The sequence below is a fragment of the Natrix helvetica genome (assembly GCF_964273705.1).
Source record: "Natrix helvetica genome assembly, chromosome: 1".
NCBI lineage: Eukaryota > Metazoa > Chordata > Lepidosauria > Squamata > Natricidae > Natrix > Natrix helvetica.
The window spans coordinates 114,578,919-114,604,373 of NC_138548.1; the positions used below are offsets into that span (position 1 = coordinate 114,578,919).

Here is a 25,455-nt window from a genome sequence, read left to right on the forward strand (position 1 = left end):
ATTTCAATAAGATACGGGATAAATACAGTGTCTTGGAAACTATCATAGGAATTTCCCAGCCTTATTTATAGTGAGTTAATTAAAATGGAGTTATGTCCAACACTCTGAAATGCTTCTTCCTGCATTTCTTTCCACCTAGCCCAAGTTTATGAGATGACCTGTCTACTGACTCCTGTGCTAGTATCTGGTGTTTGTATATGTGGAGGATCAAGGAAGGGTTGCGACCATCTATAGAAATCCTATAGATTTGTCTCACCAGGCATCCACCCCTACAAAATGGAATAAGGGCTTGTTGGTGGACTAGAAATAGTCTCTCTATTCTTAGAGAATCTCAGAACAATTATACTGGTAGCTATGCTAATGTTGCCTGGTTCAGGATTCCAGGGTTACCATGGTAATCCTGGGGCTTTCTTAGAACACCATCGGTCCCAGACTCTTTGCAGGGCATATTTTAAGCCTTAAAAAAATATTGTCACCGACCAAACATAGAAGTTAAAACAGCACAATGCATATCTATCCAATAAAAAACCTATTTGTGCCTTAAGCAGATACAATACAATAGTAGAGTTGGAAGGGACCTTGGAGGTCTTCTAGTCCAACCCCCTGCCTAGGCAGGAAACCCTATACCGTTTCAGACAAATAGCTATCCAACATCTTCTTAAAGACTTCCAGTGTTGGGGCATTCACAACTTCTGGAGGCAAGCTGTTCCACTGATTAATTGTTCTAACTGTCAGGAAATTTCTCCTCAGTTCTAAGGTATACCCAAAGAAGCAATCAAAAACTTCTACTTGTCACAGTAGTAAATTTGGCTCCATTTCTAGAGACTTTTCAATCCTTGTCATTTATTAAAGTAGTGCATAACTACCATATGAGACTGGTCTGAACAGTTTGCAAACAGGGGGGAGATTAGCACTGCCCTCCAAAACTGATATAGGGCATTGCAAAAGTATGTAAGCTACCATACCAGTTTTAAAATCTGAGCAGATAACGTGAATGGCTCTTGGTAAGGAATGCCATTTTATTTCCATTCAAATGAGCTTATATCAAGGTCCTCCTGTGAGATGGAACTGATAAATGATAAAAGATATTGGGGGAATTTAAAAAGAAGGGTGTGTGAAATTACTGTAGCAGTGATGGCAAATGTTGATTCTCTCTTGGTAAATCAAAATCTAAATGTCCATGCTTGAATTCTTTCTGAGCTTCACTGAAGCTTATCATGGGTGGAGACTTGGATCATCTATTATTTCCTTATTTCAAGAAGACTGGTGCCTGTCTTTCAAAACTAATTGTGCTAAAGATTTGCATTCCCCTTCCCCTCATTTGTTTAAGCCAGTACTTCAACCAGCAGAGTCATAATTGAGTCATGACTGAAATATAGCCAGGTAGTCGTAGAAGAAGTGTGTTAGTGACAGAGCGGGGAAATCAAGGTAAAGACCTCAGAAATTTAAGATTGTATAGCTTCTAACACAGAGGTGTGTTTGTAAGCGCAACATATCTCGCAATAGAACTGCACTGTGCAGGTGTACTTCTTGATTTGATTTGGGATAGGGTGGATCATGCATGTCACCTCTTGTCATGAATGGCTCACTTCCTGATAAGTTGTGATCTTGCTGTGGCTCAGATGTAAACTAGAAATCCAAATTTGAGCTTATCAGGTGCCATGTGAGCAGAGTTTATAGGTTCAGTGTTAATTGTTGTGACCCAAGAAAGCAGAAAGATGGGATGGGGAGTCACTTGCGCTTTGGATTTTTTTCTCCCAATTGAGATTTTAGGGTCTAATGCAGACCTGGGCATTTGATGGCCTCCCCAGGACACATCTGGCCTTTTAACTGTCCCTATCTGGCCCGCATCAGGTCAGAAATTAGAAATCAAATGGAATTAAGTGTATTCCATGCACAGAATACAGTTGCTTTGCTTTTATTTTGAGGTGACTGCAATTCTTTTTTGCAGTTTGCATGTGTGGTGCGTGCAGCCCTCTTCTTTCAAGCTTCCACAACAGTCCCATGTGGCCCTTGGTAAAATTAATTGTCCACCGCTGGTCTAAAGAGACAATGGCAAACAAAGGGCAAAGGCAAAGGACACTGTGACCTTGGGGCAAGCAGAAAGTGGAACTTGGGCTCACCCATGTCAGTACTTCAACACCAGTGGTGGATTTCAAAATGTTTTACAACCGGTACGGTGGGTGTGGCTAGGTGGGGGCGGGGCATGGGACTGAGTGGGTGTGGCCAACTTGACATCACTCACGCACACGGAGGGGGAGAAGCCCACGTGGCGCGTGCACCCTTCTCTTTCACAGCTGCCTTGTTTCCAATTTGGGAGGGGGGGATCCATGCAGAGGGAGGAAAAACATGGATTTCTTCCCCCCACCCCCATTGGAAACCAGGCGGCTGTCAAAGAGAAGGGAGCACGCCCCACATTGTTCAAACAGCCGAAGAAGGAACAGGAGGGGAGTAAGGCTGTTAGAAAAGCCCACGTGATGCGCGCACCCTTCTCTTTGACAGCCGCCTTGTTTCCAATTGGAAATGAGGTGGCTGTCAAAAAGAAGGGCGCGCGCACCACATGGGCTTCTTCCAATCCTCCGTTCTGGCAAAGGAAGTGGGTGGGCGGGGCAAGCCTGGGGCAGACGGGCGGGGCGAGCAAGTAAGCGGCGACTGGGCGGGTGGGGGGAGCGAGCAAGGGGACAGGCCATGGGAGGCAGCGTTCCGGTACGCAGCCTCTGGAAGAACAGGTACGGCAGACACGCTAAATTTCACATATGGGTAAGGCCATACCAGTGCGTACTCGCTGAAACCCACCCCTGTAATCACCACATACCTTCATCCATTCCCTCTCCCTCTCTCTCTCCCTCTTTCCCCCCTTCTCTCTCATTAAAAAGTAGGTTGTAGAGAAACAGAGAATGGCTGTCAAAAGTCAAAAGAACTGTTAACTGGCAAGGTCGTCTGCTGAGAGAGTTCTGAGGCTGCTGGGTTTCTCTCTTGTGCCTTCTTTGTTGCAGGGGATACAAGAGGTAGTGGTGGGGAGACCTTTGTAGGTTCAAGTCAGCTGCTGAAGTGGGGAAGGCACAGCATGTAAATCTTCCCCTCTCTTCTCCAGGCTACCTTCGGTTGCTCCAACTTTGAGAGGCAACCTTGGTGCCTCAGGCCTCCCACTGTTTGAGAGATTTGCCTTGGCGGAGGGGGGACGGGACACAGAGCTCTGTGGGTGTTCTTGGTGATGGTTACCTCAGATGTTCTCTTGTCTTTTTATTGACTGCGTTTTTCTTTTCACGTGCTAGTCGGGGCCCCTTTTGCAGACCGGTATGGTATGGGCCAGGCATCCAGTTCTGCAGCAGAGCTTGTCTGTGTGTGAGGCAGGCTTGTGATGATGGTAGCTTTTCAAAATGCAGCTGCATGTGACAAATAATTCTGCGCAAGATCTGCTATATTTAGAATGTGAACAAGAGGTGGATAATATGTAACTGCAGCAGGAAAAGTAATACTAGAAAGATTATCCCCCCCCCACACACACACACACACTTTTTTTTTTTTGGCAGCATTGTAGTTAGTCTTCATTTGAGGCTGAGGCTGTTTTGAGGGAGTTTTTCGACCAATTTTCTGTGAACATGCACAGGTTACAGCCATTATTCGTTTATCCTGGTGCACTTAATGGGAATTCTATTTTTATTCTTTACGTCTATTTCTACCCACTAGTTCCTTGGGTAGAGCATACAAAGTGTTCCTTACCCCCCCTCTTCCAGCTTCTCCGTGGAAACCTGACAATTTCATAACTCCCTCTTATCGGAGAATCCTTCTCTTGTACTTAGTTTCATATGCTGAGAGAGAGCACCCAACATGATTCTTCTGGTTTGTAAAAGTAGCTCACCCCTCCACCTCAAAGAGCGTCCCAAGGGAAACCAACTGTATTATGACCTCGTAATACTTTTTGATTGCTAAACCAGATCATTACAGAAATACGGGAAAGGGGAATTTTTGAGGGGAAATAGCATACATATTGTGTTGGAACCTGCATCCTGATGAGATGATGTCACACTGTGTGAATTCATCCCAAGAGAGCTTGATCACCTCATCCTTGTTTGTATATGAACTGGGCCTTATTGTTGTGAAACGCAGATCTCCCTCCGAGGAGGGAGGACAGGACATTCTTCAGCTGTTTTGTTATTTATGGAAGCCTTCAACTTTTTGATGTCTTGATATCACTTTCAAAATAGGTGTTTAGAGGAAAGCGTCATTGCGCTTGGGTATGGTTCTGAGCTGCAAGGTTGTCTTTCATGCCTCCTTTTTTTACTTTGGGGCATCTTTCATCAGTCTCTAGTGTCTTTTTCAAATTTACCTACAAAGATAGAGGTGGAAAGGTTACATTTGCAACATCCCACTGCTGCATTTTTCTCTCCTTGATGGAGGCAGCTATGCTGGTGAAAGGGATAGTCTGCCTGGAGAAGAACTCTCCCTCCCTCCCTCCCTTCCTTTCTCCCCCCCCCCCCTCTTTCTCTCTTTCTCTCTGTGTGTGTGTGTGTGTGTGTGTGTGTGTGTGTGTATGCTCACACACTGGCACATCCTGCAGGCTCTGTTTTGTGGCTTAAGTGTCTGGTTTTGTCATTTTGAAGTGCAAAAGAGTAGCCTGCATTGTTCTCAGGAAGGTCAGTTGGGAGCAGTGTAATAAAATCTGATCAGCAAAATTAAATGAGAAAATTGGGGAAGGGGCCTGAATGGCTTTTGTTCAGGGCTTGGCTCAGTTGAATCTAGCTCTCTTCCCCTCTTTTTTTCACAGTTGCCAAACTGAAGCCACCATCTTCAATGACCAGCACTGTGGGTCACTTTTCCAGATTTGTGTGGCTCCAGTAGTTTGGCAGATGAGGTCAAAAAAAGATTTTTTTTTCCTATTGTGACAAAGTGAAGGTAATAATGTAGGCTGGTGCAGATCAACTTGCCTAGTAGGTATTTTTTTCCCCTTTTCATTCAATCTTTTTATTTTCCAAACCTGTAGTAGAGGTAGAGAATGCTATTATCTCAGCTTGCAGCTTTTGAGCGTTTCTAAAAGTTTCGATGTAGTTTCCCCCCCCCTACTCCCCCTCCAAAGCTGGTGCTCTTGAGAAGGGTTGGGTTTTAATACACTAATTCACAGCCTGCATTGCTTTTGGGAATTTTAGGTGGTGGAGTCCAAAACATCTGGAAGGCACTGGGTTAGGAAAATCTGTCTTAATTGTTCACCTAGGACAGGGGTGTCCAAACTTGAGAACTTTAAGACTTGTGGACTTCAACTCCCAGAATTCCTCAGCCAGCCATGCTGGGAATTGAAGTCCACAAGTCTTAAAGTTCCCAAGTTTGGACACCCCTGTCCTAGGACAAGGGTGTCAAACTTGCGTCTCATGTTGCTGTCATGTAATGTATAATGATTTTTTTTTGCCTTTGTGGAGCTGGGTAGGCATGGCCTGCGCATGATACATCCGGCCTGTCGGCCGCCAGTTGGGCACCCCCGAATTATAGAACATGTGGAATTCTATAATTTTAAAGGAGTACACCTGCTACTACAAATGCAGTGTAGAATATTTTGAGATCTTAAGTTTGTATTGAGCGAACGAAGCAGCAATATTCCCCTCCTGTGTAAAATTGTTCTTCCTCACCCTGGATGACCGTAATGACCTTGCTTTCCCCTGGAATCGGAGAAAAAAAAATCTTTTTGTTTTAAAACAAGATTTCTCAGCCAATGTTTTCTGATTTAAAAAGTGCCACAGCGGGGGGGGAAAAACATAGTTTATGACTAGAAACTGAACACGAAGCTACGCCATTATTATAGGAATAGTTGAAATGGATATGGTTTAATGATTCCAAGCTGTGTTTTGAACACAGGAACTAAAAAAAAAAAAAGAACTGGACAGTTTTGTAGAAAAAATGTTTTTTTTTAAAGTGCAGGCATGAGAATTTAGTAATAAACTTCCCCTTTTTCCAAATTTACAACCTGATATAAATAAGAATGTAGTACGGGTGTCCTCGACGTATGACCACAATTGGGCCCAAAATTTCTGTTGCTAAGAGAGACATTTGTTAAGTGAGTTTTGCCCCATTTTACAACCTTGCTTGCCACAGGAGAATCACTGTAGATGTTACGTTAATAACACGGTTGTTAAGTGAATCTATTGACTTCGCTCATCAGAAGGTCACAAAAGGTGATCACCTGATCCTGGGACACTGCAACCGTCATAAATATGATTCAGTTGCCAAGCATCTGAATTTTGATCACGTGACCCTGGGAATGCTGCAATGGTTGTCTGAAAACCGGTTATAAGTCACTTTTTCCAAGGATTGTCGTAACTTTGAATGTCACTAAACGAACTGTTGTAAGTCGAGGACTATCTGTATATAACTGAGAAATGAGGCTGTCTCCTATAAATTGATGGTCTGCTAATGAGGCATATCTGGAAATGATTGGATGAGTCAGTGTTACAGATGCATGGCCAGAGGCCCAAGAATTTATTTAACAACAAAAGAAAAAAAGGTGGACTGTTTTCTAGTGATCTATTTTTTAATCCCTTTGTATGAGATGAAGACTTTGAAAATATTCATTTCAGTCTTTTAGAGGCTAATAGCTGCCCTTTCAGTTTTTGTTGCTAAATGATTGAAAGCTACATGCATGCACTGCTTTAATTGAAAAACCCTGTGTGACATTTATATTTGATCTATTGTTAAAATGTTCACATACTGTCATTAACTGACAATGAACCAACTGTGAGTATATCTGTAGAAGCTGGGAAGTAGCTTGATTGCAAAATTCTGGGCACTCACCCCTTGCTCCATTCCTATGGGAGATGTACCTATCCTCTTTTTTGCCAGGATATGGATGTTTCCAGATATTAAATCCCAACTTTCCCCAATTGTTTTTGATTATTCTTACTTGATATTTTTTTATTTTTTTATTTATTTCGATTTATCAGTCGCCCCCTCTCCCCAAAGGGACTTGGGGCGACGTACAATTAAATCAAAATACAAGTGTGGCATGGAGAAGGTGACATCAATATAAACCACCCAGAGTCACTTTGGAGCCTCTAAATCTCTTAACATTAATAAATACTTTTTCTAATACCACTGTTGTCTCCACCAGATTGCTTCACAGAATTTCCCTTGGATACAATTTGTTTTTTTTTTTTAAATATTCAATATTTCCTCTGTCTAGATTTAGAAAATTTTTTGGGCCCATGCCTTCTTATGCCATTATTCATCGTGCTTATCTAATAAATGTCTTTGATATAGTTATGTAAATGATACCTCTTTTTTTAGATCTACTCTTGCCATATTTTTGATGCTTTCAAATATCACATCTAAGTTTTTGATGTGTAATGGAAGTACATGTGACTGAGAGTTTGCTATTTGCTTTTTGAGGAAAACGGAACCAACTTTGCTTGGCCACTTCATATTCCTTCTACAGCAAACCGCAGAGATGCAGGCAGCACTTTAAATGAAGATGGATACAGAGCAACCATTTTTATCATCCCTCTGTCAAGCCATAAAGAGAGGTTGCTAATACATGAATGATGGATACATACAATGCTTTTTCCCCATAAAAGAGTCAGGTGATAGTCATCTTGAAAACATACATCCCTACGACCAATCCGCTCTCACAGAGAGGGACTTCTCCGGGTGCCGTCCACTAAACAATGCCAGAGGGCGACACCCAGGAGTAGGGCCTTCTCTGTGATGGGCCCAGCCCTCTGGAATGACCTCCCCCTCGACATTAGGATTACCTCCGATCTCCGCTCCTTCCGTTCAAAACTCAAGACCCACCTTTTTCAATTATCTGGCCTGGCTCAAGCATAGTTCCATCTTATTCCTCCTGACAGTCTTTTTAAATCAGTAATTTTAAACTGGGGTATTTTAATTTCTAATTTTATTATTAATTTTATGTATTGTAATGTGTTACCTCCTCCGTGTAATGTTATATATATATATATGTATGTATGTATGTATGTATGTATGTATGTATGTATGTGTGTGTGTATATATATATATATATATATATATATATGTTTTTATTTATTGTACGCCGCCCCGAGTCCCTTGTGGATAGGGAGCGGCTAACAAATCAAATAAATTGAATTGAAATTGAAATTGAATTGAATCTTGAAAACAGTATCCAACCAAGCAACGGCTCAGTTGTTTTGTGTCCCAGATTCTCCTTTGGAATTTGTTTACCAAGGGGTACTAGAAATCCATGGAAACTCTGGTTATTGTAGTTCAGTGTGCCTAGATAGAAGATCCCAGTTTTGAAATAGGGCTACAGAAAAGTATATTGGAAATCTAAAGTAATTTTAGCCCTTCGATTTAAGCCATATGGACTACAAAAGTTTCCTGCTTTCTGTTTCTAAAAGGAGGTCAGTTCTTTAAAAAATTTCTTAGAAGTCATTTATTGTCCCTGCCCCTTGGCTTGTTTGTTTTTTAACGTAGGAGCAGTGGCAACGTTTTGTATAATATGGTGTGCAGTACTATAACTCAGTTTGACAAAATCCAACCAGAATGATCCTTGAGTTTGCCTAGATTGTGTTCCTCATCAAATTCCAAGAACCTTGACATTTGTCCTTCTGTTTTACATTAACCTTCATTTGACATGTCATCTGAAGGAAGATTAATTGCTCTTCATCAATAATTCCAAGTTGTAGCTAAGCTACATTGAGAATGGGACCTTTTATTCTCCTCCTTTGGGATGATGTTGAAGAGTAGCTTGCAAAGATGTCACTAGGGTTTCATTTTGTTCTTTTAAACAATCGTTTGGAATAACGTCTGAAAGCATTGTTTAGAAATGGTTTACTTGTCTTTTTCCGGGAGGTCAAGGTAGTCTAATGGGGCTCCCCTTTCATTTTATCCCTGCCACAGCCACTCATTTGGTTGTGTGCTTGTCCTACATATTTGCCAGATCAGAAAGACTAAGGCAACTTATATTTAAAACACAGTGCAAACAGTCAAAATGCAAAAAGTATGGCAATGATAGCATGCAGTGGGGGAAGCATATAAAGCCCAGTTTCAGCTATCCCTCATCAGTCATTACTCCAACTCACAAAACACCTCAGCCCAGAGCTCATTGGAAAAACAGGTTTTCAATGCATTTCTAAAGCAGGCCAGGGATGTACTCGTTGCTAAAGCACTAAAGTTACTTGTGTAAGATGTGTTGAACAATTAAGATATTTAAGATCTCTTTTTCAAGCAAGTAAGTAACAAATCCCGCAGGACAGCATTGTTGCAGGTGAAACCCAATGAAAATTCACACAAACAAAACGGAAGGTTGGATTATAATTTGCATTGTGCCCAAGGGGGATTCAATTTTAGGGAAATAGGCAGTGTGCATAAAATAGACCACGCTGGCAGTCAAAGAGAGTGACATTGTCTTCATCTCATTCCCAGCTCATGAATAAGCTAGGCTTAAATTGTCCTTAATTGCACCAATCTTGAAGGGTATTTTCCCCTTTATTCCAGCACAATCTAAAGGATTCCGCAAGGTGGATAAAATCTATCACACACTACATGGGAGGAAAATCAAGTAACCGAGCTTGGAGATAGAAAGGATCAGCAGTAGGGATGTTTCACACCATAGTTTTCTGCTGACTCAAAGTGGATAAAGAGCAACATAATATAGAGAAAAGACCCAGAGGAAAAAGCATATGTTAGAGATATGAACACTATGATTGGGTGTTTTACATGCTTTGCTAGGAATTACGTGGTAAAAAATAAAGTAAGGCATTGAGAATATCCCCCTATTGAGAATTGTAATAGCTAGATATTTTTAATTAAAAAAAAAAAGCCAAGTGAGATTTGTGTGTAGTTAAATTTGTTAACATTTTACAATAGCAGGTTACATTTTTGTCTCTCTTAATTCTGGACTTCCAGTATTTAGCCTTTTACTTACAATTTCTTTTTCAGAAAGTGAATGTCGTTTTATTTTCTAAGAACATTTGAAAAAAACACTGCAGTTGATTTTTAAAATAAATTATTAGAAATGGAAAAAAAACAACGTTATTAAATATTAAAGTTACTTTTAAAAAATTTAAAGGTAAAGCAAGTGATATGGGTATATGTTTTATTTAGGAATGGAGAAAAGCCTTTTGAAGTAGAATACTTCTAGCCCAGAAGGACAGAATATGAGAACAGGTCTATGCTGATTTTTTCCCCATAGCAATAATTTTATGATGGACAATATTATGGCTAGGTGGGGAAGACATGATTATATTGCTCATGAACTCCACCCAGTGTTTGCCCACATTCATATTTACTTTCCAGCTTATTTGTGCAACAGTCAAAGAAGATGACTGTACTCCTCCTTTGGCACAGCTACTTTTAAAAGGATAAGTACATACTAAATAAAGTAAAGAAAATAGGTTTGCAAAGCCTGAACAATGTGGTGTCAAGGACATACCTTGTCTGTCAGAGGAGAACACTGGCACTTCTAGAACACAAGCTGCTGCTTTGACACTGGTGGTGTGAACTCTTTCTCTGAAGTGCGCCTTGGGAAATGTATGTGGAGAGTGCAGCCTCTCCATTTTCCTCAAAACAGGAAAGGCAAAAGTCCTAAAAATGTTGCTGCCCTGTATCAATTATAACTGGAGGGGGACAGAATAAAAATGGTTCCTTGGCCATCAAAATTTGTGTACCCTTGCCTGTGGTTCTCAGTGTGGTTCAGATTGCTGGCTCTGGCAAAGCCAGAGTAATGCATCCCAAAGTGTGAACTATGGATTATAAGCAACTACCGTATTTTTGGAGTATAAGACGCACCTTCCCCCCCAAAAAAGAGGCTGAAAATCTGGGTGCATCTTATACACTGAATACAGCATTTTTGGCCTCCCAAAACCTCACCCCTTCACAAAAACGGACATGCAGAGAGTTTGGGAGGCCTGCAAAGTGCTCCTGGGGGCTAGGGAGGGCAAAAAAGAGCGAAAAATGGGCTGGTTTTTGCCCCCCCTGCCCCCAGGAACACTCTACGAGCCCCCTAAAGGCTATGCATGCCCCCCCTTTTTTTGGCAAAAAACAGGCCTGTTTTTGCAAAAAACGCACTGTTTTTTGCTCATTTTTGCCCCCCCCCCAGCCCCCAGGAGCACTTTGCAGGCCTCTCAAACTCTCTGCATGCCCCGTTTTTCACAAAAAATGAGACGTACAGAGGGTTTGGGAGGTCTGCAGAGTGCAAAAACTTCTTAAAATTTACGCCTTAAAAATCTTGGTGCGTCTTATACTCTGAAAAATACGGTAGTTTTGTTTTGATACTGTCCCCTCAAAGGGCTGTGCCAAGCCTGAATTCTCCAGAGCAACATTTATAGGCAAACATGGTATACAAAGCAAGTGCAGATTGGGAGACAAAGAAAAGACCTATGGGGGATGCAAATGAAAGGGAGAGGGGGCTGGGGAGAAGGTGGTTGAGACTTGGTCAACTAGCAGAGCATATGAAAGAAAAGAAGAGAGGCTTGCAGGAATAGAGAGCAGCAACGACAGAACCACGAAGATGGCAATGGTGCAAAAACTTGCAAAAAGGGGAACGAATGGTGAATAGCTAAGATTGTGAGAAGCAAAAAGAGGAGCAGCCAGGGATAACAACCTTAAGCAAATATGGCTGACACCGCCCCTAATCAATCTTACTTCTCTCCTGAGTGCAGGATTCGTACAGAAAGCAAGTCGTCATCGATGGGGAGACCTGCTTACTGGACATCTTGGACACAGCTGGCCAAGAGGAATACAGTGCCATGCGAGACCAGTACATGAGGACAGGAGAAGGCTTCCTCTGTGTCTTCGCTATTAACAACACCAAGTCCTTTGAAGACATTCATCAGTATAGGTGAGTAGAATCATCTTCCCCTGTCTGTGAAGGACGGCGTGTAACATGTTTTATTCCAGACATCTGGAATAAGGGAACACAAGGCTAACCCTTTTTTCAGCCTAAAAAAAAAAAGAAGAAGCCTTTCCCCTTGGTCTGATCAAAGCAGAAAGTTTCCAGCAGCGTTTCTGCTGAGATGCCATCCAAACAAATGGCTGGTCAATCAGGAAAAGTCCCAAGGTGGGAGGATTCAAATGTTTGCTGTGACTAGCAGGAGACATCCTCTCTTGTTTGTTCCTTTGTCCTTAATTAAGGGTGCTGTGCTGTACGTGTTAAGGGAAGGAAACCTGTATTGATTGTATTTGAAGGGCAAAGAGAGAGAGAGAGAGAGGAATAGGTTGATTGAGGCTTTGCTAATAATTTTCCTAGGGAAGCTCTAGCAATGTGTGCGTCTTTGCTCATGCTGCTTTTAGAAGTCATCAATCGAGTACCTGAGTGCCAGGTGTGCTGACATCCTTTGCCCCCCCCCCCTCCTGTGCCTGACTGTCAATAGAGATGACCCATCCCCATCCCCCTCTCCTGTGCCTGATTTTTCCTATATATTGTGTTTCAGGACTGGCTAAACCAGAACATCCACAAGCTTCCTTCCCTGTCTGTAATTCAGCAGATGCAAAACCCTGCATCTAGTAGCGCATTCCATTTTAGTTAGGAGTCCTATTTCTTTCTTGATTCCTCTAGACTGCTTAAAGATCTTGTATTGAAACACGTCTGGCCGTTGCTTAATGGCCATTGCATTCCTGGGTATGAAAAAAGAATACCGTTCCTTGGAGACATCATTAAAATGCAGAGAGGACTCTGCAAGTTTATCAGCCAAGGATGGATTCTCAAAGGGTTATGGGCCGGGAGGAAAAAGCCTTGGTAAGATGTAGGAAGAATTTAAGTTCTGCTGTTAGTCACCGCGTTTCTAAATTAATGCAAAAAATAAAATAAACGGGTGTTCCACTTCAAGGCCTACAGAGGGAGCCTGTTTTTCTTTTCCTGTATCTGTTTTCCTGTATTGCTCTCTAGTGAATTCTTTCCCCTTCATTCTTAGTCAGCATGGCCATTCTGAATGTTATAGTTGACTGAATCTGGAATCAAGATTTGCATTAAAGGATTGAAAGAAGTAAGAGTCTCCTGCATCTCTTTTTCCAACACAAAAAAGCTGTTTTCACTTTTTAATGTTTAAACCAGGGCATACTATACAGGAAAAACTACATGTTTTAATTTACTCATTGATACTGTATGTAGATTTGCTTAACCAGATGAGTCAGTTTTCACCTATGAGCAATTAGGGTGCAATTGGGATAGCTGTCATGCACAATTCCCAAATTGCTGCCGACAAAATGTATTTCTTCAAGTAAGACAGGGAACGAATGACTAAAATTCAATGCACATTAACTTTACCCTGATAGTGAGTAGTAGTAGTTTAAATAAAACAAATAGTATGTTTTTCTGTGGCTCACAGCTGAGAAGAGAAAAGAAAATCTACACACACACCCGAGAGAGAAGTATGTTACAAGTATTCCACCAATGGAATGGTAATTGGAGTGGTAATGGGGATTAGCATTTCTGTCACTAAGCGATGAGGTTGTAAAGCATGACATCACGTGACTGCATTACTTGATGATGGCAATCCTGGTATTCCCCATTGATAGTGATCACTGAATCCCAAAGGTTGTTAGGGGAGGACTCACCTGGATCCCACTCCCAGCTTAGTGTCCCCCCCCCCACCTCACCCCCAGCCTTGGAAATATAAGGATTCCTCTTCAACTCCCCCTCCCATCTATTTCTCCCCCGCCCCTCCATCTCTGCCCTTTTGGCTGCTCTGTTCTCCACCACCTCTGCTGCCCTTCCCACCCTGCGCTCTGCTATCCCCAGCTGATTTTTGCTGCCACCCTGCTGCGGCTGCTGAAATGCTCCTGACCTGGACTTCTGTGGCTGTGCCAGACCTTCTCCTTGAGGCTGCTTGTGCCATTCTCCAAGTTGCACAATCTTTTTTTTGTGAGCGCAAGGCCAGTGAGTGCATGGCAGCAGGGCCAGCGGAGCACAGGCAGGTGGGGATGGCTGGCGCTTGGGGCTGAAGTAAAGCTGCTGCGGAAGGCCTGGAGCCTCTACTTCAACCCCAGTGCTGTTGCCATCGAGGATTGCTGCTGTGCAGGGCGGCCGGAAGGGGCAGTGATGGGGTGGAAACAGGCAGATGGCGGAGTTGAAGCACCCCTGTGGCAGGTGGGCTGCATGGTGCCCAAATTTTGATCATATGGACGAGAGGGGCACTACAGCAGTCATAACTTCAAAGACTGGAGACCTAAGAGACCTATGTCCCTTTTGTTCAGGGCCACCATAACTTGGCACGGTCACTGAATGAACGATTGTAACTGGGAAATGATCTGTAGTCGTAGCTTTCCTTGAAGAAAAACTGCTCAAATCGCCTAAAAAATCTGCAAGCTTATGGAAATTAATTGGCTCTGATAAGCCTGAGGAGGACTTGTGGAGTGTTCTCAGTGTTGGCAACTTAATGTGAGCCAAGGAGCCCAGTGGTGGCTTGTTTGAGTAAAAGAGGCCAGCCTTGTTCCTTGGGGAACATGGGGACCCCCTGCACCTGTAGGGCAGCCAGGTTGGTTGGCAATCTGGATTCCAGCTATGCTGGCTGGGGAATTCTGGGAGTTGAAGTCCACAAGTCTTAAAGTTCTCAAGTTTGGACACCCCTGGCCTAATTCATATGTTGTTTTAAGAGGAGATCATCTGTAAAGAAGGTATGATTGGGGTATGATGAGAGAGAAGAGAAGAGAGAAGAAGAAAAAAGATATCATAGCTACACAGAGTGTCTGTACAGATTATGGTGCAGGAGGAAAAGGGCCGTGACTCAGGGCTTCTTCTGTGTGATGAGGTTAGACAGCTGGACACCCTCTTCCCCCCCAATAAAAGGAGCTTGGGAGTAGCAAGTGTAGAATTGAAAAAAAAGATGTCTAAAGGTAACATGATTCAGAGAAGAAAGAAAGGAAGGTCTCCCTCCTATGATGCAGAATGACCAGAAGTGGCCAATTAGAAATAGTTAATAATCATAACAAGAGAAGAGAAATGGAAAGGAAGGGCAGAAGAGTGGGAAACTCTTATAAGAGGAAATGAAAGTAGAAACTGCTGGAAGGAGAATGAAAACAAATGTCAAGATACAAATAAGAATACTTTTGAACTATGTGATAGGAGAGGGGGGGATTAAATCTTCCACATTCAGAGCTTCTGGAACAGCAAATTCTGCTAGAAATGTCAAGGTTGAATTATGATAACTGCAGTCCTTGACTGTCATGTTTTCAGAAGTTGGAATTGCTGAACTTGTTGTGTCAGGGAAGTCACAATGTTAAGAATCTATCAATTTTTACAAAGAGATTAGCCACTACCAGGAAGCTATCAGTAACCACCAGCTGATTAGATCAACTCCGTTTCTGCTACTTTGTGACCGGCACTGCTGCTTGTGATGGATCATTATCAGTTGTCATGGGAAATATTAATTACAAGTAAAAAATTGGAGCATTTCAAATGCGCCTGAACAAGGAAAAGGGGAATTTTATCATGCTTAGTGGATGTGGTGTAAAGCTAGAAAATTTGGGATTCAAATAGACAGGCTGATTCAGGGGATTTTAAAAGTTTAATATACAATTCAGGCCAGAGCTCAATCTTTTGGGACTGATGAACAGTTGGGAAAAAGGTCACGGAATTTTACAATAGCTGCAGCAAGACTGTTTCATGTACAAAGATGGAAAGATTTAGTACTACCTACAGTGGAGGAATGGCCGGTGATATTGATGGAACTTGCTGACATGGCTTAAATTGATTTCTTTTATTAGGGAAATGACAATAACTGGACTGTTGGTCTGATTCAAATACATTTCAGTGACAGTAACTGATTATTGCTTACTGTTTATTGTGCACTTTTTGTGGAAAACATTTTTAAAAAATGAGCTTATGATTTATGGATTTAAGGACTAGACAGAAAAGAGACATGTAACTTTAAAGAAGAGGCAAATGTGTGAGTGTACCCATAACTGAAGTAACGAAGATCAGAAGCTACTTTTTTCTTTCTTTTCTATTTTTTACTTTTTTCCTTTCTTGCATTTTAGCTTTCTCTTTGCTTTCTTTCTTTTTTTCTTCCTTGCTTTAACTTAGTTTGTATTAGTTTTTCTCCTTTTAAAACTTTTGATAACATTATTAAAATAAAGAGTGGAAAATCAGAGAACTTCTTTGTATCACATGGCGCTTCCTTTTTGAGTTTAGTGATGGTTTAGGACTTTTTGCTACCTTGACAAGCTGGTGCCTTTATTCTGCCTTCTCTGCCACATATTTGCAGATACACAATTTTGCATACATGTGATGGCAAGTCTAGTTAGTATGAGAAATACTGTATAAGGCTCTGAGGCTTTGAGTGTTTCAAAGAGATTTTTGTACGGTAACATACATCAGGGTATATGTTTTCATAGGTTTGAATCTGTTCCTGCAATTGCATAATCTGAAATTTATTCTGCTTCATGTAATTATGAAATATAGCAGTGCTTAAGGTACATAGGAATCTTGATTATTGCTTCTCTGTAGCAAATTAACAAAATTATATATCCCTGACATTTCTTACGGTTTGCAAATATTTTTCAAAGTCCCCTGCAAATTTAAAACAAAATTCCTGGGGATACAAATGAGAATTTTAGGATACGTTCTCTCATTTTTATTTGACCTGAAAGGCCACCTTTCTATTCCATATTTGGTATCCTCTCAATGATCTTCTGGAGGCTTTAGGTCCCTGATGTGCATGAACTGGGAAGGACAGCTTGATGCTTTCAAAGTCTGCCTTTCCAATTCTTAGCTTCCTATTACAGGATTTGCCCCAACACCTCCATATCTGCAAAAATGAATACTCTGCTTAATTAAATTGTATCAGCGGTATTTTCTTTAGGATGCCAGCTTCTTCCAGGAACAGGGAGGAAATCAGTCTTTTAACAATGAACAAATCTTAAATGTGAACACTCAGACTGCAGTAATTCTCTATCTGATTTACTTGAATTGGAGAAGTTGGCTTTACTGGAGGAATGAAGCAGGGATTGAGATTAATCCCATGTACTTAGGTTCTGAGGCAAACAAGGTCCAGAGGAGGAATGTTGTGTATTTTGGCCTAAAGGCTGTACTGAGAAATGCATCAGTGGTTGCACACCAGGCAATGAGAGGATGATAATGCTTTGAGAGAACTTTGATGAGAGGGAAAGCATCAACTCAACCTCTCTGTTGGTTAGATTCTGGGGTGTGCTGCTATGGATTCGCCTGGGTTCGGGAGAATCCGTAGCTAACATTATGACCGATTTGGAGAACCTCCAAATCCCATCCCTGGCTGGCCCCACCCTGCTCCTCCCAGGAGTCTCCACGCAGCCCGTTTTGGATGCGAGGTAAGTGCAGGGCCCGTGCAGAGACTTTGGGGAGGCTTGGCGAAAACCGGGCCTCCTGGAAGTTCTGGAAGGCCGGAAACAGGCCCCCCCAAGCCCAGGGGAGGCAGTTTTTGCCCTCCCAGAGGGTCGAGGAAAACCTGCAGATCCTGGGGAAGGCAAAAAAGCACCCCCCCTCCCTGCCATGGTGCAGGAGGCCGACTAGGCGATGCCCACTATGGCCACACCCACCCAGCAACTGGGCAGAGAACCCGTTGCTGAAATTTTTGAAGCTCACCCCTGGTTAAGTTTATCATATTCTTATGCCATTAAGCTCTTAAAAGTCATGGCCCTTGTATAGAAATGTTGCCTTTCATTAATTTGTCCCAGTTTTGTTTTCTGTATTTCAGAGAGCAGATCAAGAGAGTGAAGGACTCCGATGATGTGCCCATGGTATTGGTGGGGAATAAATGTGACCTTCCTGCCCGGACTGTGGAAACACGGCAAGCCCAGGAGCTGGCTCGGAGTTATGGGATTCCATACATAGAGACGTCAGCCAAAACTAGACAGGTATACCCGGGTGGGGGGGGAAGATAACGCAAACCATGCAGACTCACTTTTTCCACCTTCACTCAAGGAAAGAATCTACTCCATACTTGCAAGATGTAATCTTCAGGGTGTTTCTGTGGTGAAAACCAAGCTATCTTCCAGAGAGTCTGTTGAACTTTTCATTGTCGCCCTTGTAAGTCAGTGGAAACTTTTTGGCTCCTCTGCACCGCTTCTGCAATCAGCTGAAGTTTTGGTGTATTGAATTGTTGGTCCTGGATTGTTGAATTGTGCAATAATAACAACAAGAAACTTACCAAAGCTTTGTTTCAATTCCACCTTCGCTGACTGTCTCTTGATAGAAAAATGTTCAGCTCAGCCCCCTCCAAGGAAATTACGTACCTTGATGAATTGTGTAAACAGATGGCTCTTCAGCTTACTTTCTCTGTTTGTATAAGCCTATTGTGGTTGTCTGACTTAACTGGGCTGGAACTGGCCCTTAGCTCTATTGAGCCAATAATGTGCATTTACTGTTGGGTTGCTAGGGTTCCAGCTGGTAATTATTGATCAAGTTGTGTAGCTTTTGCTGATGGTTCCTGGCACTAGGGAACAAAAGTGAAAATTGCAGCAAGTTTGGATTAAGAGTGGCCTTGTTCCATTAAGATGATGCTGGAACATGACTGGCAGGTAGCCTGGTTTAACAGTTGTCTCAGTAGCAATAACAAAGGTAAATGTTCAGCCAACAGTGATGGGGTGTTTTATACTCTGCCATTTGTCCAAACTGTTCTGCCCAAGCACATGTATTTGCTGCCAATTTAGGCAATCAGCTCTCTGGGTCTATGATTTGGATTTCAAAATAGGGGCACTTGGTAAACAGTCACCCCATTGTCACATCTACCAATTCTGCCAGTTGTTTGTAAAACGTCTACCAGCTCACAATTAAATGGTTTTTGTTTTTTTGTATTTTGAGGAGGAGGAGGAAAGCTGCTACCTCTTTGAATGAAATCCTGGATTAGCTCTAGTAATGCATTCAGAACTGAGCAGCAGTGGAAAGCACATGTTGAACGGCTCTTGGAAATGTCCTTTGCCTTTGCTTATACACGCAAATTGCATGATGTTCAAAACACTTCATTGACTTTTTGCAGGGAGTCGAAGACGCCTTCTATACTTTAGTGCGAGAGATCCGGCAGCACAAACTACGTAAATTGAATCCCCCAGATGAAAGTGGTCCAGGCTGCATGAACTGCAAATGTGTAATATCATGACCAAGGTGAGTCACTGAGAGAAAGAAAAGGAGCCGTTTTGTTAGAGAAAAAGACCGCTCAGATCATATACCGAAAAACTGTTGTCTTTGAACCCATGCGTGGTCCACACCCTTCCCTTTCTCAGTGTTATGAGTCTGATCTCCTTCAAGAAGACCAAATGTGTCTTGTCATTGGTTGCAAAACTGGCCACTTCCTCAAAAGGAAGTCTATTTTTACTATAGTTCTTGAGGGAAAAACGTTTTGAATTAGAACACTGACACGAATGAGGAGACATTGACCATTTTTTTCTTTATCCATGAGGCTGATTTGAATTAAGGTGCCTGCATCTGTATTTGCTTCTCTTCTAACTTGGATACCCCACTTTATATGCCTCTGTTGTTCTTGTTTTATCTCCTCCTGCTTTCCAAGTTTCTGACTGATTTCTGTTGCTTTTCTTAGGCGAGGTTCGCACTGCTTCCCTTCCATGCCGTCGTCCTTTCCTCCTCTGTGGATAGGTGTCTTATATAATGTGTCTTCTATAGATAGGGCTCAGGCTACAGTTCCCATCAGCCTAACTAGCATAGATGATTCTAAAGGGGAATGATGGTGGTTGTAGTTCCAGGTTTTGAATGGCCTCCTTAGATAATACAGTGTGTTTCTCGTTTGGATGCTACATGAAGTCATTCTGAAGAGCCAAAGTTTGTCCTGGCTTTAATAATAACATAACAAAATGTATGTATTGTTTGTTCAGAATCTATTTGAGAGATTTTATAGGGAGGAATTAATGCCTCAAATATTTAAAGATATTGAAAATAAGATATTGAAAATTCATGCTGTGAGACCTGTGGTTGAAATACAAATAGATAACATATTGGAATGATCCCACACCTCTTCAGTGTATTTGTTATTTAGTAGAAAACTAAGGGAAGAAAAAGGCATTTAGAAATACATTGTACGTAGTTTATAGAATTAGAAGAAAAGCTCTTGCCAGAGCACCCTTTTCGTATTCAGGTGTCAGGAGTCAGGTGTCAATACACACACACACTTAATTGTGATGGCTCAGTGGTTTAGGTCCCCACCTTATCATCTGGCAGTCCAGGTTCAAGACTCAAGTCCACGTGATGGGCTGGGCTCCTGTTACTTGCCCCAGCTTCTGCCCACCTAGCAGTTTGAAAACATGTAAATGTAAGTAGATACTATTTCAGTGGGAAAGTAACAGCATTTTGCATGATTTTGGCATATAGCCATGCTGGCCACATGACCACAGAAATGTCTTTGGACAACGCTGGCATATATAGAGCCTAAATACATCCTCCTAAATTTCTGAACATGACTATTAAAACTATTCTGTGTAGCCTTGAATCTCAATGGAGAGAGGATAGCAGATGAGCAGGAATCAGAGCGATTTCTTCCTTCTATGGTTATACTATTTTATGTATTCCTTTATAAAAAGAATACTTCCTTCAAAAAAAATACAGTTGAGAAGTGAATGGATGTAAAGTTTCATCAGTTGAGATCCCTTGGAAGGCCTAGTTTTTTAACTGTACCTAGCACAGCTGCTATTGTTAAAGTGTGTCTCTCTGTGTGTGTGTCCAGATGTGCAAATAATCTAGATGTCTCAGGAGTATTTTCTGTGGCCTGTGATGTGAGATGGGGTGGTTGGGGGGTAACTTCCTGTGCTCTCACTGCTGAAACTGCAGATTAATCCCAAATGCTTTTTTAAAGGCCTGGCCTAAGAGAGAGGCTACTGCCAAAGGCTGAGGGGAGGAGAAAAACCAGTGTCGGCCAAGTGTGTCTTCATTCCTACGTCCTTTGCAAATACTCACACTGTGTCCTGAAGGCAGAGCCCTGGCCTGCCTGAAATCTTTCTTTTCGCTGAGAACATAACTTGGCAATATTTATCTGGGTGTGGTTTGTGCTCCCTTAAGGAGGGGGATGGGACTTGGTTTTCCCTTAACTAGTTGCAATATAAGTTGGATCTGAGTTTATGTGAAACAGGATTTTTCCAAGAAGGCCCAAGCTCTCTCTCTAGGGCTTGGAGAATTATGCCAAGGTGGAGATAAGGCAAAAAGCATGGCACATAGTAAACACAAAGAAGGTTTTGGAGTTGTTCATTTTCCTCTCTGTTCACACTGCCTTTGTATCTGCTCTTACTTTCTCATTGTTTGATATGTGTATATGTATTTTATTTATATAACACATTTTAAAATGTGCCTACATTATTTTTATAAATAACTTAAGGAGGCAAATATACCTTGATCTTAACACTAAATGATGATGATGATGATGATGATGTCATCGGGGCACTTGGTACCATGTCCAAGAGTTTTATAAGATACATCAACAAATTGCAGCTTCCTGCAATAACAGCAGCGGAACTGCAAAAAACTACGCTACTCGGAACATCTTATATTTTAAGAAGGTACTTGGTTGATACCTAGAACGCTGGCATCAATCCGTATCAACCATTAACACCAGTCAATGGTATTTATGATGCATTTTTGAATATTCAGTTTACTGTTTTCATGTTTAATGAATAAAGTATAAAATGATGATGATGATGATGATGATGATGATGATGATGATGATGATGGATGAAACTTGTAACAGTGATTCCCATTGTCATCGGGGCACTTGGTACCATGTCCAAGAATTTTACAAAACACATCAATAAATTGCAGTTTCCTGCAATAACACCAGCGGAACTGCAAAAAACTGCGCTACTCAGAAGAAGATACTTGATTGATACCTAGGATGCTGGTAACAACCAGTATCAACTATTAGCACCAGTCAGTGGTATTTGTGACACATCTTTAAATGCTCAGTTGACTGAGCTTCATGTTTAATAAATAAAAGAAATAATAATAATAAAGATAAACTAGGCATGTATATACATTTATTTTATTTGTATCCTACCTTTATTATTTTTATAAACAACTCAAGGTGGCATATGTAATGTTCCTTACTCTTATTTTCCCCACAACAACAACAACCCTATGAGGTAGTTTGGGCTGAGATGGGTGAGTGACCCAAAGACACCCAGACAGCTTTCATGCCTACTTAAGGCAGGACTAGAACTCATGGTCTCCTGGTTTCTAGCCTGATGCCTTAATCACTGTACCAAATTGGTTGATGAGCCTGTTCTCTCTTATTGTATCAAATCACCAATGGCTGGGAGAGAAACAGCTATTCTTAGTTTCAAATGTATGGGGGATGAAAGTAAGTGGGTACCTATGACATTTCACAGAGCAGGGCTGGCGTGTAAATAGAAGTTTGAGAGCCTTTGTCCTCTGCATAATAAATAAACAGTTTGCCCATCTGAAAGATTTCTTATATCTAAAATAGAAGACGATAATGTAGATTGGGTTGCATCTACAACATTGTACTGTAAGCAAATGAGCCTTTGCTACAAATCTAATGAATTCATTTCCCTAACCTGGGGAACTCAAGAATATGAAGGCTTACTCTGCGATCACCATGCTTTGTAAATCAAAATATTGATGTAATCACAGCATCATCTTGAGGTTAGTAAATAGTACTACAGTCACTTTTTACTTAAACAGTGAACTACATTGGTAAGTACATTGCCACAGTGTCAGCAAAGGACAGTTTGCTTTTTTTGGCAGTGATCAAGGAAGTGCTATCTTAATGAGATCCATTGTTTGCATATGGTTAAGCTATCACAATTAATGACTATTAATTAGTGTAACAGTTTGGAACCCTCAGAGACAATTGTAGTCCTCCCCCCTCCCCCTCCCCCCACATTGGAGACTATTTACCCATGCACCATAAGTGAGAGAAAGGTAGACTTGACAGCCTGAAGATGGCTTGAATGAAATCTAAGTTTGGTTTATGTAGAAAACCAAATGTAGGATTTTCATAGTTACTAGATAAGTTCAGCGGATGCAAAATATACTTGGCACTGTAAGTTGCCACTGGCTCTCATTTTGCAACTCCATAAATGTGCTGTTCTGTGAAATGCTACTGTAGGAGAGCATAATGCTTCTATTCTAAGCATTTACCACTTGCTGCTGAGCTACTGCTTCTCCAGCTGATGGCGCAGGAGGGTCCAGGAGTGGGTTGTTCAATCCTTATTAGCCCAAGAGACTGAGTCAGAATTTAAGCCACGCCTCTAGCTTCCTCTGCTGATATCCAATTCCGACTCAGTCTTGCCCGAAAAGAGATGTAAAAACTTTTGCTGTTCATGATAATTGGTTTTCTTTCCTAGAATAGTTTAATTTCTTTTTCTTCATTTCTTTCAATTAATTTGATGTCACTATTGGAGGAAGGTGTTTGAACTTGGCTCACAGGTTCTTTCTTTCCACCGGCTTGTGTTAGAGTAGCAAATTGTATGGTCTAGATCCCTCTGGAGGTCCCAGGTTCCTCGCAGGCAAGCTACCAGCTGGGCTGGCCATTGGAGTCCATTGCGGTTCCGTTTAACTTGCTTCCGATTACTGGCTCGTGAGCAGGCCAGGGAGGTTGCCCTGCATTGCCACTGGCTCTCAAGGGCTGCAGCGGGTGGACATCGAGGCTGCGGGTGCGAGGAGCGTGTGTGCAACATGTCGGCGTTCCCGCGTAGCTGCAAACGGTCCAGAACGATGGGAGAGCACGATCGGCGCTGACTAAGACTTGCGGAGGGCTGCACGGCCGACCGGATGATCTCGGGGCCATTTGCTCAGCAGCAAATGGTTTTGTCTGGAGGTTTTCCCTCGTGAGTATGGGGCCCTGGAGGTGGCCATTTTTGGGAGAGCTTCTTGGGCGGCGGCTATCTTGGGAAGGTCCTCATGCGGTGGCCATTTTGTTAGTGGCCATGAGGTGGTGGCCATTTTGTTGAACCGCCAGGGGGAGTCACATGGTCAGCGGCCATTTTGTTTCCCCTTTTTCTCTGCCACGAGGCTCATTGCGACTGCAGGCTCCGGTGAGGTCAGTCGCAGATTAGCGACTAGGAGTTTTAACGTTGTGTTGGTTACTGAACTGGTCAGGTGCGGCCTTGGGCAGAGAGTTGCTACAAGACCATGGCTGATTCCCACGATGAATGTAGCTCTTGGGCGACTTCTGCAGCTCCTTCAGAGAGCTCCAAGAAGAGAAAGGGTTCCCTCCAGGATCCTCCTCCACTGGTGAAGTAAGCTCCCTCCACGCAAGAGGGTGCAGGGGATAGGGAGAAGACCAAGCAGGGAGGCGGAGATAAGGCCCCTTTGCCTTCAGTACAGTCCACCCCCCCACCCCCCCACCCCCCGTCTGAGGGTGGCTCCACTTTCTCCATCTCCTTCCCCTTCAAGGATCTCTGGATCCCCAAGGGCCAGTTCTATCTCACCCCCACTCTTGGAGGTGGAGGACGAGGAAGGCGAGTACCATCCGCCTCCACGCATTATGCCTATTCCTGACCCAGGGCATAGGCATCAGCTGGCACCCAGGCCTGGGCCTAGTCATAACTGGTAATTTTGAGGACTCGCCTTATAACATTCAATCTCTTATTCATCGAGCCATTGGACATAGCGTAGCCCTCCAGGATCGCCCTTCTGACCAGGTGGACGCAGAGCTGATGGAGGTCAAGCGCAGACGTATCCGCTATTTAAAGCCAGGAGCACTGCAGCCGATGAAACGGAGGATGGCAAACAGAAGGAGGCCGCGGCTGTGGCCTCAACTTCCAAGGCAGGGCCTAAGAAAAAATGTTTCTTTGTGGAACCCGCAGCACGGAAAGAAGAAATCCCTGCACCAAAACTGTTTCTGGATGTCATTCAGAAGCAATGGGCCAAGCCAGGTACATTCCCCACCCCTGGTGGGAATGACAGACTGTTCTATAATATGGATCCTGATTTCTCCCAGGCATTACAGGTTCCAGAGGTGGACGCCCCTGTGGACGCCCTGGCATCCCCAACTCCCATGGTGACAATCTGAAGGCGGAAGATAAGAGGACTGAACAGGCATTGCGTAAGACCTTTCTGGCAGCAACATGGGCGATCAAGGCCACCTCTTCTGTGTCTTTCTTCTTCACACTGATGTGGCTTGAACAAATGCAGGAGCGTGTCCCGGCGCACGATGTGAGGCTGCTTCAAGACATTAGCAAGGTCATGGCTGCGACTCAGTTTTCGGCAGATGCTACCTTGAACGCCGCTAAGTTTGCCTCCAGGGCTCTTTCTTCTTCTGTTTCAGCTAGGCGGATGGTGTGGCTTCAAAACTGGCAAGCGGAGGCCAAAGCGAAGTGGAAGCTGGCGGCAGGCCCGTATGCAGGAAAAAAGCTGTTTGGTGAGGTTCTGGACCCAATCCTCATTGAGGATAAGAACAAACGTAAGGTTTTGCCTGCCACGACTAAGAAGCAGGAACACAAGTACACACCATATACACGAAGGCACCCTATCAGGGGTACTGACACAGACTATCATTATCAGCCTAGAAATTTTCTGCCACAACAGGACAGGGGCAGGATAGGTCCTCTTACAGG

The 25,455-nt window shown here is 42.8% G+C and overlaps 1 protein-coding gene across 3 annotated transcripts in view; it reads left to right on the top strand.

Moving 5' to 3' along the window:
* HRAS (HRas proto-oncogene, GTPase) overlaps positions 1-25,455 on the top strand; it is an 82,857-nt gene that overhangs the window by 51,836 nt on the left and 5,566 nt on the right. For all 3 annotated transcript variants that reach the window (XM_081936034.1, XM_081936035.1, XM_081936036.1), the window contains exons 3-5: positions 11,625-11,803; positions 17,634-17,793; positions 18,915-19,039. In XM_081936034.1, coding sequence (XP_081792160.1) covers positions 11,625-11,803; positions 17,634-17,793; positions 18,915-19,034 — 459 coding nt within the window. In that variant the 3' untranslated portion in view covers positions 19,035-19,039. The remainder of the gene's footprint in view (positions 1-11,624; positions 11,804-17,633; positions 17,794-18,914; positions 19,040-25,455) is intronic.